We start from the raw sequence: 14905 nt of genomic DNA, 5'->3' as shown, positions 1-14905 counted from the left end.
GGGAGTGCAGGGAAGAAAAACCTTCCTGTTCACGTGCGCTCACGCATGTAAGCCCCCTTGCACCCCTCTATGCATGTGCTTTATAATTTCGCTTTACAACTTAGCATGTACTTTAAGTTGTAAAGCGAGGTCAATGCTGCCTACCGGCGGGGTGAGTGCGGGGGAGGGGGTGGCCGAAGGCCCCTCCTCGCATCCCCCCGTGTGTGTGAGTGTGTGTGCTTCCCACGCATAATTAAACTAAAGAAACTCCCAGCGTGAGACCTAACTGCTTGAACATACACAGTGTATGTGCCCTACTTTAACGAAAATCATTAAACAGTTAAATCGTGCAGAATAACCAAGCATCTCGATTCAAGCAGTTAGGGCTCACGCTGGGAGTTTCTTTAGTTTAATTATGCGTGGGAAGCACACACACTCGCACACACGGGGGGATGCGAGGAGGGGCCTTCGGCCACCCCCTCCCCCGCACCCACCCCGCCGGTAGGCAGCGTTGACCTCGCTTTACAACTTAATGTACATGCTGTGTTGTAAAGCGAAATTATAAAACACATGCATGAAGGGGTGCAAAGGAGCTTACATGCGTGAGCGCACGTGAACAGGAAGGCTTTTTTCCCCTGCATTCCCCCCCCATGCACGTACTTTATAATTTCGTTTTACAACGTAAATAAAAAGCTACATTATGTTAACAATAAGAATTTAATTTAATAAAAAAAATCTTGATTTTATTTGTTAACAGTCACAAAGTCCGAATTAAGCCACACCTAGGATTGACTAGTCAAAGTCCGAAGTGATTTTTCTTAGTTTCTAACTTTGACCAGCCGTATTAGTTATTCCTAGGATTGACTAGTCAAAAGCCGAAACGCAAAACTTATTTCGGGCTTTGACCAAGACGTTTGGTCGTTCCCCAGGATTGACTAGTCAATCCTAGGAATGCCCGCGTTTCGGGCTTTGACTATAACATATATATATATATATATATATATATATATATGTCATATATTATATTCAATATATTATAAAAGAAAAAGTTAAAAATATTACACCTCTTAAAGTTACAATATAGATAATTATGAGCAGAATAGAAATAATAAAAATTGTTACAATTTAAACATTTACATTTAAACAAATGTTTAAAACATGTTTTTATTTTTTAGATATATATTTGTTTACAAATTTATATTAAGTATATTTTTTTGAAAGTTTAATACAGATTTTAAAAGTAAAAGAAAAATTTATTTTTGGAATAAAAATATTAATATAGTTCTTGTATGGCGATAAAATTTATTTTTTTAAATATTAGTTTAAAAAAGAACAATTATTATGTATAAGATAGTAAAACGCAAAAATAAAATTAAATAAGATGTCAATATAAAATTTATACTTTTATATGTTTTAGTTCTCATTATAAACTAAAATAAAACTTATTTTAAAAATTTCTTGTGTTTTATATATATTTATACTACGATATAAATATATTTATATAGATATATCTATATATACTATTGTTATCTACATTATACATTGTATCATATAATATAGATAAATATTTACATTACATTTATTCTAAATAAATTCTTTACAGTGATTTAATAGGATCCTTATTAGTATCAGTTAAATATTAGCAAAATTAAATCAATTATACAGATTTAAGTAGGAGGAAGAGATTTTACTGTTCCAACGGAAACTATATTTTAAATCCGGCCAATAATCAGCGCGCAATTTACTAGTTTAGAAATATGTGTACTAAATACACACAGAAATATAATCTTCTACGAAGATCCAGCTTAATTAGACTGTAAATGGAGTTTTTTCTAAATTAATTTGTACATTACATCCGTTTTATTATTAAAACGAAATCTAGAGAAAAAATATAGTAACACATAGAATATAACATATAACATAAAATATATCTCTGGTAAAAAAATGTCTCAAAATTTTTATATTACTAGATTTTTCACCCGCGCTTCACGCGGGCTCAAAATCTATTCCCCTCTCCTCAAACTCGCTCATTAATTAGAAGCACCTTTGATATTCTTTCTTTTCGAACTCTAACCTACATCTTCGAATTCTTTTTTAAAAAATAATAGATAATATTATAGATGCAGATTAGCATATTGTCAAATATTTCAAAAATGTAATTCCTTATATTAAAGTCTTCAAATTTTATTTTTGCTCACGCCTCGCGCGTTTTCACCCTCCGTTGACCCGCCATTATTAACTCTCTTTCATTTTCTTCCATTTTATTTTCTCTTTTCGAAATCATCAAAAAATGAAAAAAATTTTGGCACCGGTTTCAAGAAAATCAATTCTTAATGAAAAATTATCCATTAATAAAAAATTAAACTTATCCTCCAAAAATTAAAAAAATTTTGACACGACTCCTATTTCATATATAATTCTTTAAGATTTGGTTAATTAATTTCCGAATTATTGGAAAAATTTTGTAACCGGTTCCCAAACAAATCGGTAACGAAAAATTATACATTTTATAGCAATTCCCGGGAAATTTTACCTCTGTTTCATATGTAATTCTTTAAGATTCGGTCAATTGATTCCCGAAAAATTGAAAAAAATTTTGTAACCGTTTTCCCAAAAAATCGGTAACAAAAAATTGTACACTTTATAGCAAACCCCAGGAAATTCTACCTTTATTTCATATACAATTTTCTAAAATTTGATCAATTAACTCCCGAGAAATTTGAAAAATTTTGTGATTGGTTTCCACAAAAATCGGTAACAAAAAATTATCTATAAAAATTATCCATAAAAAAAATTCAGCTTGATATCTCAAAATTTACGGAAATTGGAGCAAAAATCGGAAACCCCTTTATTATTAGCAATTTTTCTATAAACTTATCGTAGCCATCCTCAAAAAATTAGAAAATTTTGAAACCGGTTTCCAAAAAATTGATTATAAAAAATTAGAAAAATTTGGGCATTGTTTTAAAAAAGTAACAAAAAATTATCTTTAAAAAAATTCAGCTAATATATATATCTCAAAATTTGAGGAAATTAAAACAATCACGTACATTTTTTTAAACAAATCGGAAACCCTTTTAGAAAAATTGGAAAAAGTTTATAACCGGTTTCAAGAAAATCAATTCATTAATGAAAAATTATCTATTAATAAAAAATTAAACTTATCCTCCAAAAATTAAAAAAATTTTGACACGACTCCTATTTCATATATATATATTTTTAAGATTTGGTCAATAAATTCCTTAAAAATTGGAAAAAATGTGTAACCGGTTCCCCAAAAAATTGGTAACAAAAAATTGTACACTTTATAGCAATCCCGGGGAAATTCTACCTTTATTTTATATATGTAATTCTTTAAGATTCAATTATTTCCCGAGAAATTGGAAAAATTTTGTAACCGGTTTCCAAAAAGATCGGTAACGAAAAATAATACACTTTATAGCACTCCCCGAAAAATTCTACCTCTGTTTCATATATAATTCTTTTAAATTCGGTCGATTATTTCCCGAAAAATTAGAAAAATTAGAAAAATCGGTTTCCAGAAAATCGGTAATGAAAAACTGTACACATTATGGCATTCCCCGGGAAATTCTACCCCTATTTCATATACCCTTGATAAAAATTCAGTCCACTAACGAATGAGTAGTTTGCGGTCAGACAGACACAGACAGACAGACGTCCGGTACTTATATATATAGATTAATCCAAAATTCTATAAACATTTTTAGATTTTCTCAGAATGCTCAGAATTTTTCAGATTTTTCATATGTACGAATTAGACCGTTTTTCAGAAAAACAGACAAAATAATAATAAAATATTCCAGGTTTTTTTCGCCAACACATCTTTGTAAAAATCTGAATAAATATGAGAAAGTCTGTATAATTTATCAGAAATTTTTATACATACAGATACTGAAATATTCCATAAATTCTCATCAAATTATTTCTAAAAGAGTATATAGATATCTGAGAAATTTTATATATATTTTTTAGAATTTTTCATAAGTCTCAATTCTTACAAAATTTTTGAGAAAATATAAGAAATTTTTTCATCAGGGCTATTCAGTTAGTGCAAAAATAATTGCGGTTTTAAATCTTCAACTTCAAATGTGAATATCTCAGCTCATTGAATGGTCTACGTTAAGTATTTGTGCAACTTCTCTAGTAGTTTTCAGTGAATCCGCATCGATAGGTAATGGCTTTCAATTGAACATTATCAACAGCTTCAGATCGATCACGACCCGCTTCATCTTCTAAACTTTTGTGGAACTAATGGTGATCTGTACGTTCCTTGATGGTCTTTTGGCCGAATGCCTGGTTGATATTGCGTGCAGTTTCTGAAGTTTTTTACGACCCAATTTGAAGAAAACCGTACAAGAAAATTGTACGAATTGCTCCTTTTTAATCTTCAATTTGATAGTTCGTAATAACTTCATATATACGCTAGAAAGGACAATAGCACTAGCATAAATGAATACAAGGAAGTCAGAACTTTAAAGTAGTATACCATGTGACCATAATAAAACACAACTCCATGTCGAAATACAGAACTGAAATTTAAAATCAAAGTGATAAAAACCGCAATTATTTTTGCACCAATTTTAATATATTATAAAAATAGTATAGAATATAATATTGTGTATCTTTGTGGGTATATGTGTTCATAAGCCTATGTGTTAGTAAAAATCACGTTTTTTTTAAAGAAGTACAAATCATCAAGTTTTTTATTTAAACATTTTAAACATGTATTAAGCAGTGTTCACATAATAATATGTTTAAAACAAAAGATACATATGTTTAGGTTTAAAACATATCCCAGACAGCACAATGTGCAAAATCGGAACATAAGACGTGTTTTAAACGTTTTTCAGATATCTTTTAGCAATCTTTTCGTAAGACGTCTAAAAGATGTCTTTTAGATACTTTATGTTTCACTTTTAGACATGGGTGCTGTCTGGGATTCTAATATGTAAGAAAAATTATGTAAACGTGAGAAACGCGCGTTTGGAGTCGAAATGTATCGCGGGTTTTGGAATGATAATGCATGGCTTCTTGTAAGTGCGGATGATCAGAAACCGAAAGTTCTTGGGTTCAATCTCAGCGTTCATTTTACATATTCTTCGTCTTAAGAGGAGGTTTTCCCCGGTTAAGGAAAAGAGTGTTTAAAGACTAAAAAAGCACCATTATACATAGCATTCTTCTTTATCCTGTTTATGGCCGTTTGGGTTAATTAATTATTTGTCACTTGATGCCAAAACAAAATAATGATTTTAAACAAAATGACACTTACCGGTAGTAATTTATTGTAAGAATGATTTGATTCTATGCAATGACTTAATCTGGATAGATGACAGCGTACCTCCTATAAAATTAATTAAAAAGTCAGTGAAAACTTCAAATGGGAATAAAATGCATGTAAAACAGATAAGTTAATATTGTCAGAAATCGTATACCTCAGAAAGTGATGGTACAGCATTTTGTTTGAGTTTTTTTGCCATATTCTCTTATTTTCTCAAACTCAGACTGAGCGAAATGCAACTAGATATAAACAAAAACAAAACAATTAAAAAACATTGTAAATTTCTATTCTTTATTTATAATAAGGTACTTATCAAGAGACACGGTAGTGTCTCGCGCCAAGTACACGCGGAGCGAGACCGACCGTGACTCTTTTACGCGACGCGACGGGTTGCGAGTACCCGAGATGTTGAGATCTCGATAACGAGTGAACGGATCAAGTTCTAAGTAGGCTTGATCGATAGCTTGGGGTCCAATTAGGGGGGGGTTTCTCTCATAATATTCCGCTACGTGCCTTACGAGCGGAGATATTGCGACGCAAAGTCCAAATGTGAAAATTTATTTTTAAGATACTCCTCCTCCTCCTCCTCCTCCTCCTAACGCCGCGATCTATCAGAGAAACGTCACTTTCACTTTTTCGACGCTGGCGGCGCAGGTATCGCCAGTTTCGATATCGCGCGCGTATTTCGAAATTAGGTCGATAGACTTATCGGTCAGGAGGAAGATTTCTATATTTAGGTAAATTAGGTATATATATAATAAATATTGAGTCAACGGAAAAGAAGGTTCTCTATGCTTGGCAGAAAATGCCGCTAGGGAATTTTTAAGTCGATTCTTATGAATCAAGCTTGAATTTGATGTCTATGTATCCCAGGTTGCCGATGACGAGGTCCAGATAGTGCGCTTTATAGTTTTCGGTGTCCAGGTGTAATAATACGTTGAATTCGATGTCTACGTGTCCCAGGTTGCCGATGACGAGGTCCACATAGTGCGCTCCGTAGTTTTCGGTGTCTACGTGTATTAATACCTTGAATTCGATGTCCACGTGTCCCAGGTTGCCGATGACGGGATCCAGATAATGCGCTTCATAGTTTTCGGTGTCCAGGTATAATCGTACGTTGAATGCGATGTCTAGGTGTCCCAGGTTGCAGATGACAAGGTCCACATAGTGCGCTCCGTAGTTTTCGGTGTCTACGTGTATTAATACCTTGAATTCGATGTTCACGTGTCCCAGGTTGCCAATGACGGGATCCAGATAGTGCGCTTCATAGTTTTCGGTGTCCAGGTGTAAACGTACGTTGAATTCGATGTCTAGGTGTCCCAGGTTGCCGATGACGAGGTCCACACAGTGCGCTCCGTAGTTTTCGGTGTCTACGTGTATTAATACCTTGAATTCGATGTTCACGTATCCCAGGTTGCCGATGACAAGATCCAGATAATGCGCTTCATAGTTTTCAGTATCCAGGTGTAATCGTACGTTGAATTCGATGTCTAGGTGTCCCAGGTTGCCGATGACAAGGTCCACATAGTGCGCTCCGTAGTTTTCGGTGTCCACGTATCCCAGGTTGCCGATGACGAGGTCCAGATATCGCGCTCCGTAGTTTTCGGTGTCTAGGTGTAATAATACCTCGAATTTGATGTTCACGTGTCCCAGGGTTGCCGATGACGAGATCCAGATAGTGCGCTTCATAGTTTTCGGTGTCCAGGTGTAATTGTACGTTGAATTTGATGTCTAGGTGTCCCAGGTTGCCGATGACAAAGTCCACATAGTGCGCTCCGTAGTTTTCGGTGTCTACGTGTATTAATATTTTGAATTCGATGTCCACGTATCCCAGGTTGCCGATGACGGGATCCAGATAGTGCGCTTCATAGTTTCCGGTGTCCAGGTGTAATCGTACGTTGAATTTGATGTCTAAGTGTCCCAGGTTGCCGATGACAAGGTCCACATATTGCGCTCCGTAGTTTTCGGTGTCTACGTGTATTAATACCTTGAAATTGATGTTTAGGTGTCCCAGGTTGCTGATGACGAGGTCCACATAGTGCGCTTCATAGTTTTTGGTGTCTAGGTGTATTAATAACTTTAAATCTGAATGGGTGCATTCAACCGATACTCCGCTAGCTTAGCAATCGTGAGCAGTTGCTCGTTTTTGCTCGTTTCTTCTCTCTTTAATCCAGTAAGTCAAAAAAGAGGAAACGAGCGAAAACGAGCGACTGCTCACGATTGCTTGGCTAGCAAAGTATCGGCTGAACGCACCCAATGTAGGACACGTAGATATCGAATTCGAGGTATTAATACATGTAGACACCGAAAACTACGAAGCGCACTATGTGGACCTCGTCATCGGCAACTTGGAACACGTGGCCATCAAATTCAAGGTATTAATACACCTGGACACCGAAAACTATAGAGCGCGCTATGTGGACCTCGTCATCGGCAACCTGGGACACCTAAACATTGAATTCAAGCTTGATTCATAAAAATCGACTTAAAATTTCCCTAGCGGCAGAATTAAAATTATGTCATGACATAATAAAAATTGCTGAATTAAAATTATGTCTAGACATAATAAAAATTGAACAAAAATTATGTTTAGACATAATAAAAATTGGATGAATTAAAATTATGTCTGACGTAAAAATAATTATCAAAAATATCGATACCTGGAAGATATTGGTACATATACAGTTGCGAACAACATTCAGTAAGACACGCAAATAAAAATAAATAAAGAATTTTACAGTTAACGACTTATTAACATTAATCATGCTTTATTGCGATTATGTTTTATGTTGAAATTGAAAAATATATACAAGGTGTACAACTAAAAGGGTTACAGATTATTATTTTTAAAAAACTGAGCAAAATATTAAATTGTTGTTTTCTTTAGAAATAATAGTCCGTAACACTTTTAGCTTCATACCTTGTATTATATACGGTTTATGAGATTATAAGATATATTGTTTATAAGATTAAGATGCGTAACACTACAAAAAGGCGTGATATCCGTACAAAATTACCTTTTTTAAAAAAAAGTAAAATGAGCGCCAAGTACACGCATAATAGTGTATATGTATTATGTTGTTACCCTGTTATGTTGTTACCTCAAAAAAAACAAAGTGGTAGTATTATACCTCCAAATAGCTTTATCCTGTACATACTGTTTATACAATGCGTAATATACTACAAAAAGGCGTGATATCCGCACAAAATTACCTTTTTTAAAAAAAGGTAAAAAAAGGCGCCAAGTACACGTATAGTAGTGTATATGTTGTTACCAAAAAAAAAGTGGTAGTATTATACCTCGAAAAAACCTAAGTAACAAGTGGTAGATCTTTATATCTCAAAAAATCTCGAAAAAATCTAAGCAGTAGTATCTTTATTTCCGAAAAATTATAACCCAAGTGATACACGTCACAAAATTATGTTACCTTATCAAAAAGAAGAGTCGCGCTTCAAGTGATCTATTACAATTACAAAAAAGAAATGATATCTCTTTAAATTAGAGCGCCAATTACAGAGAGAACATGTATATTGCCTCAAAAAATAATTGTTGCACTACTTTGAAAAATCTTTACATTGTGTCAATTAGAAAAGAATGTATGATAACAATTTTATAAGATTAAAAAATTTTATTTAAATTTAACAAGGAAATACAAGATATTTAAATACAAAGTTATTTACATGTGTATTTTTTAATGGCCACAAAGAATTACAGAAGTAACAGTACAAAATGAAAATATTTTATTAAAATACATAAATTTTTCTTGTAAAAAAACTTGGCGCTGCTAGACCTCAAAATTTTAAATAAATAAATAAACTTATTCTATACTTAATTATAAGCCGCATTATCCGCCGTCCGCGTAGTCACGCACACCCATATCACTGACTCCCACATCCACGCTGATAATCATTTAATATTACTCCCATTGTATTCTTCTCTGAATTATTTTTATTTATTGTTGTCCTTATTTATTTAAAAGGTCTAGCAGCGCCAAGTTTTTTTACAAGAAAAATTTATGTATTTTAATAAAATATTTTCATTTTGTACTGTTACTTCTGTAATTCTTTGTGGCCATTAAAAAATACACATGTAAATAACTTTGTATTTAAATATCTTGTATTTCCTTGTTAAATTTAAATAAAATTTTTTAATCTTATAAAATTGTTATCATACATTCTTTTCTAATTGACACAATGTAAAGATTTTTCAAAGTAGTGCAACAATTATTTTTTGAGGCAATATACATGTTCTCTCTGTAATTGGCGCTCTAATTTAAAGAGATATCATTTCTTTTTTGTAATTGTAATAGATCACTTGAAGCGCGACTCTTCTTTTTGATAAGGTAACATAATTTTGTGACGTGTATCACTTGGGTTATAATTTTTCGGAAATAAAGATACTACTGCTTAGATTTTTTCGAGATTTTTTGAGATATAAAGATCTACCACTTGTTACTTAGGTTTTTTCGAGGTATAATACTACCACTTTTTTTTTGGTGTAAGTAACAGGAAATATCAAATTCAATTAACCTTACATACAGCAGATGATTGAGATATTCTTATATTCCCTAAATTTTTCCTCCACTTAGTCTTTAAGATACTATCCGTTGGAAAAATCCGAAGAATGAGATCATGACCATACTTGGTTGAGCATCCAGGTATACAACATTTGTTGTATCCCATAATTTCACAGATCTAAAGATTACATTTATAGCGTTTTCTATAGAGGCTGCGTCCCGATATTCACTGCCAGTACTGCAGAAAACCTATAGTTTACGTTACGTGTACTATAGATTTCCAGCGATGGCAGTGAATTTTGGAACATAAGCCTATGTCACGTATACTATAGATTTAGTTCTGGCGGTTCTGGCACTACTGGCAGTGAATATCGGAACGCAGCCTGAGAAAACTAGTGCAGCTACGCTGTGCTAGAGACCCTACTGCATTAGTGTAATAAGTAATAGTGCAGATTTATATAATAATAATGAACTTGGCTTGCACTACTCAGATAGCACACATGTTTAAAAGATGTCTTTAAGATGTCTTTTAGACATGCGTGCTATCTGGGTAGTGTCCACTAGTGTACATACACTGATTGTGAGTGTAAATGGTAAATGTTTTCCAAGGGACATTTAGCAAAATTTAAAAAAATCTGAAACTTTTCATAGTAATTTGCGTAGTAAAAGTAATTGCATAGTAAAAAAAATAAGAGTAATAGGTTCTAATAATATAATAATTTTTTGTTTGGGCTAAAAAACGGTTTTAGGGGTGAAAATACCTCCTTGAAAAAAAAAAACAATTTTTACATTTCTCGCTGTTTAATGACGGCTTATTTTTTTCTCTTCTTCGAAAGTTCTCAGCAAGACATTACATAATATAATTTTATACGTTGTTTTCTATAAATTGTTTATTCTTACAACTAAATTAATTCTAAAATAAAATAAAATTATAAAAATATTATTTATTCTATGTAATTGTTACAATAATAATATATTGTTCAAAGAAATATTCAAAACAAAAAAATTTTTTGCGTGTAATATTGATACAAAAGAATAACATGTGTCAATTATAGTAGTATAAGTATTTGTTATATGTCGAGAAAAATAAATCGTTTCACATATTCGATAATATATAAAATAATTCATTTAAATGTTAATTAATTTAAAAAAATGTTACATAATATTTTATTTGTTATTGTAAGTAATTATACTTACACAGCGTTATGAAAAATAAAGAAGCAGTAAATTCAAGAGCAAAGTTGTTTTTTAATAAACGCTTTAATAAAACGGCTTTTTAAAGAGTGGACTAGAACAAATACAGACGCGCGCGTAGCGCGCACCATTTATATTTAATTATATATATACATATATTAAACTTTTTTTAGATCCACCAGGGTGTGCGTACTTTAATTTTGTATTTTAACTCAAAAGCGGTTCATCGTTGAAAAAAAAAACGCAAGAGGAAGTCTTATAGAGTTTTAATTCCTGATTAAAAAAATTGTTAAACAAAAAAACCCAGTGGCGTACTATTTTCTTATTTTCTTCATTAAAAAACTTATTCATTAAAAAACTTAATATATATGATTACCCATTCGCACGCCCCTGACGGATCTAAAAATGTTTTATTGGTTCACTGGAAAATGGTTTTTAATACAACATGTACGCATACCAATATTGAATATCTCTAAATGTTTTCCAGATTTTCGAAATTTTCATATTTTTTTCACAATTTTGACACTGTATTTTAAAAACGAAGCAGTTTAGGGCATGTGTTTATAGGACCTTTTCTTCCTAAAATAAGCCACGGAAAGTGAAAATAATTGAAACAATAGTGAATAAATAGGAAAAATAAAAAATAAAAAAAAGTAAAGATTAAAATTAATAATTGATTATAGGTCCGTTAATAGTATAGTAATAAATGATATCAGTAATAGGTATGGCGCCGCGATAATCGGGAACCTGTTCGTTTGCCAAATCGGCGATTCGCGGATATGAGCTTTATCGTTATCGTGCCACTGATAAGAAGAAAACAGACGCGCGTTACAGTTTTATTCGCATTACCAATTGCTCGTGCTGTATTTGGGATTCCGATGTGGCACCTGTGGCACACGCGCGCGTAACAATTCGCTTGAAGAAATACGTAACGCGTTGCGATATGTCTCATAATTAACGTAGTACAGTTTCGATCAACTCTTGAAAGAAGTCGAATGAGCGATCGATATAGATAGAGCGCAAATCTAAAAAAATGATATCCGAAAAGAGATGTTCGATTTTAATCACAATATAGTGTGTGTACATGTATATATTTCTGTGTGTTAAATATTTTGTTATTTAATAAAATGAAGTTTCGTGCATCGTTGCTGTTTGTTCTGACGGTGAATCTATACCTCATGAAGATATGTCTGAGTGTCGATACGAAAATGTTGAGCTTGTGCACGTCTCAAAGTACTTGTGAGAATTGTTTAGAAGCGAGTTTGGCTTGCGCCTGGTGCAGTGATTGGGTAAATGTTTCATATTTTGAGAATGTTATAGCATCGAAGTTTCTATTAACACGTTGAATATACCGTAGTGATCACTCGTTTAAAATACATTCAGCGAGATTTTGTAACTTGCGTATTGTCTCAATGAAACAACTTCACTTTATCGTCGTAATAGTGGATATTAACATTAATAACATTGATAACATTGACATGTTAATAAACTAATACTATGCATTTTTAACAAATTTATTAATAAATAAGTAAAATGTATATACATGAGATAAGACAAAATGACGGGAGTCTTAGTATCAAAGATAAAATATTTTTGAAAAAAAGATGAAACAAAAGTTACCTATATTTTTTTCAGCGAAGAAATATGATACAAGCAAAAAATTTTCATAGCATGCGATTTAATGAGATAGCGTCACTGATAATTCTTTTAATGAGATAAATATAATTTTTTGTATATTTTACTCATACAAATTGTATACTTCCCCTCTTTGCGTTTTTTTACATTAATTTTTTCATTTCATTATTTATTGTTTTATCATTTTATCTCATTCATCTGTCCTTATATTGGTGCATTAAAATATTGAAGTAAAGTCATTGAGATACTTATTACGAATACTTTATTAACTTTATGAGATATTTTATATTTTTTATGTCAAAATATATGTCGGAATAAGATAAATTGGGTAATTATGCAGTATAGGGGACCACTCTCCGATGACCTTGATCTTGACATATGTTGTCAAAGTCACTCTTCTGAGTGACCTTCAGAAGGTTTTAGCCCTCGGTTATTGTTCGTTAAAAAGTTATAAACAAAAAAAGTTTGAAAAATACAGCAGCTATTTTGAGTATTGGAAGGCATAAATAACTAATATATACGTGTGTGTGCCCTGCTTTAAAGAAAATCACAACTTCTATAAAGCAGGACATACACATGTGTGTGTCCCCTGCTTTAAAAAAAGTCACAACTTTTATAAAGCAGGACATACACACATGTGTGTGTGTGCCCTGCTTTAAAGAAAATCACAACTTCTATAGTTATAGTTATAGAAGTTGTGATTTTCTTTAATTTCTATAGTTATAGTTATAGAAGTTGTGATTTTCTTTAAAGCAGGGCACACACACACGTATATATTAATTATTTATGCCTTTCAATACTCAAAATAGCTGCTATATTTTCCAAACTTTTTTGTTAATAACTTTTTAACGAATAGCGAGCGACGGCTAAAACCTACTGAAGGTCACTCGGGGTCATGACCTTGACAACATATATCAAGGTCATTAAAATCGGTGAGGTCGCCAAACTTTTTTTTGTTAATAACTTTTTAACGAACAATGACCGAGGGCTAAAACCTTCTGAAGGTCACTCAGAAGGGTGACCTTGACAACATATGTCAAGGTCAAGGTCATCGGAGGGTGGTCCCCTATACTGCATAATTACCATAAATTGTAAACTATTGCTTCTTAGTTAATGTAAGACTTTATTTATGAAAACACTTTATTTCCGTCTTGAGGTCCTCGCATCTTTTTCTCATGTTGAATAACGTTCAACATGTTAAGTTTTTGTTGAAGCTTCGAAACACGGGATGATTTAATTCATTGCGACGCGTAACCACAACATGACTTGCTTGTTTTTCCGCAATTGTACCTTAGTCATACTCAAATTCCACGTACGGCAAACCGAGGTGCAACGTGCCTGAGCGTCTGCGGGCGTTTGGCTGTCCGAATGTGGAAATACGCGCGGCCCCACCAGGATCACTTCGGGTGTTGACGAACATGGATTTCCAGGATGTCTCCAATGACCGTACGGTACAGCCGGTGCAGCTGAGACCGCAGAAGCTGCGACTCAAGATGAGACCGCGTTCCAACCAAGTGGTGACGCTTCAATATAGACCGGCTAAGTAAAGATCTCAATTAATATCAGTATAATAAAGTAGTGAAAACTCTCGTTATTGATATCATCGATAGAGAGCCGGTTAATAAATAATGAGTACGCGTTTGTAAATAAGTAATTTTTCATTTCTTTACTCCTGTGACATAGGATAAATTAATTGCATTAAAGGGTGTAAGGAGAGTAGGAAATGTTAAGAATTGCATAAAATTTACATAAACTCTTTTATAAGTAATGTTAGGTTATGAATCTTTCATCGGTTAGTCTGAGAATTTTAGACAAAGTTCAAGATTGTTTAATGTCATTTTTATGTCACAGTAAAAGTTTTATCGTAATTTACGTAATTTTCTATGTGTATATATATATATATATATATATATATATATATATATAGCAAAGTTTGAAGCCACTTGAGACGTACTTGAGACATGACATAAAAGAAATCTACTTATTGTATTTTGTGCTTAGTTTTCGTTGTCTTACTTAAGTAAATTTTGATTAACTTTCGTGGCCATTATAGGGGTTAGCATGACCCCATAAAGCAGAATTACACTAACGATATATTACACTTACTTTGCGATTTTTTCAATATGTTAATATTAATTAATTAACAAAAATAATATTGCGGCAGGTTTTACAACATTTCAAGAAGGTTCAGTAATTTTTTCAAATCAAAATAATAAAAACTGTAAAAATGGCAGCCGATTGAAGTCGCTGGGGTCGTTTTGACCTCGGTGTGACCATTATG

The 14905-nt window shown here is 32.7% G+C and overlaps 1 protein-coding gene across 1 annotated transcript; it reads left to right on the top strand.

The window, feature by feature from the left end:
- Positions 1–10848: 10848 nt before the first annotated feature.
- Positions 10849–14535, top strand: LOC143898246 (integrin beta-3-like). Its single transcript, XM_077407564.1, has 2 exons — positions 10849–12278; positions 13920–14535. The coding sequence occupies exons 1-2, from the start codon at positions 12117–12119 to the stop codon at positions 14169–14171; spliced, it is 414 nt and encodes a 137-aa protein (XP_077263690.1). The 5' UTR covers positions 10849–12116; the 3' UTR covers positions 14172–14535.
- The last annotated feature ends 370 nt before the right edge of the window (positions 14536–14905 follow it).

This window comes from Temnothorax americanus, unplaced genomic scaffold (assembly GCF_048541705.1).
Source record: "Temnothorax americanus isolate GAGA-0224 unplaced genomic scaffold, ASM4854170v1 Scaffold226, whole genome shotgun sequence".
Taxonomy (NCBI): domain Eukaryota; kingdom Metazoa; phylum Arthropoda; class Insecta; order Hymenoptera; family Formicidae; genus Temnothorax; species Temnothorax americanus.
Note: the sequence above shows the minus strand (reverse complement) of the source record. Positions and strands in the feature narration are given on the sequence as shown.

Excerpts from the sequence above, each read along its gene's own strand:
- LOC143898246 (XM_077407564.1), top strand. The coding sequence starts at position 12,117 with ATGAAGTTTCGTGCATCGTTGCTGTTTGTTCTGACGGTGAATCTATAC. Across the intron at positions 12,279-13,919 it reads GCGCCTGGTGCAGTGATTGG|TCATACTCAAATTCCACGTA; the intron begins GTAAATGTTTCA and ends ATTGTACCTTAG.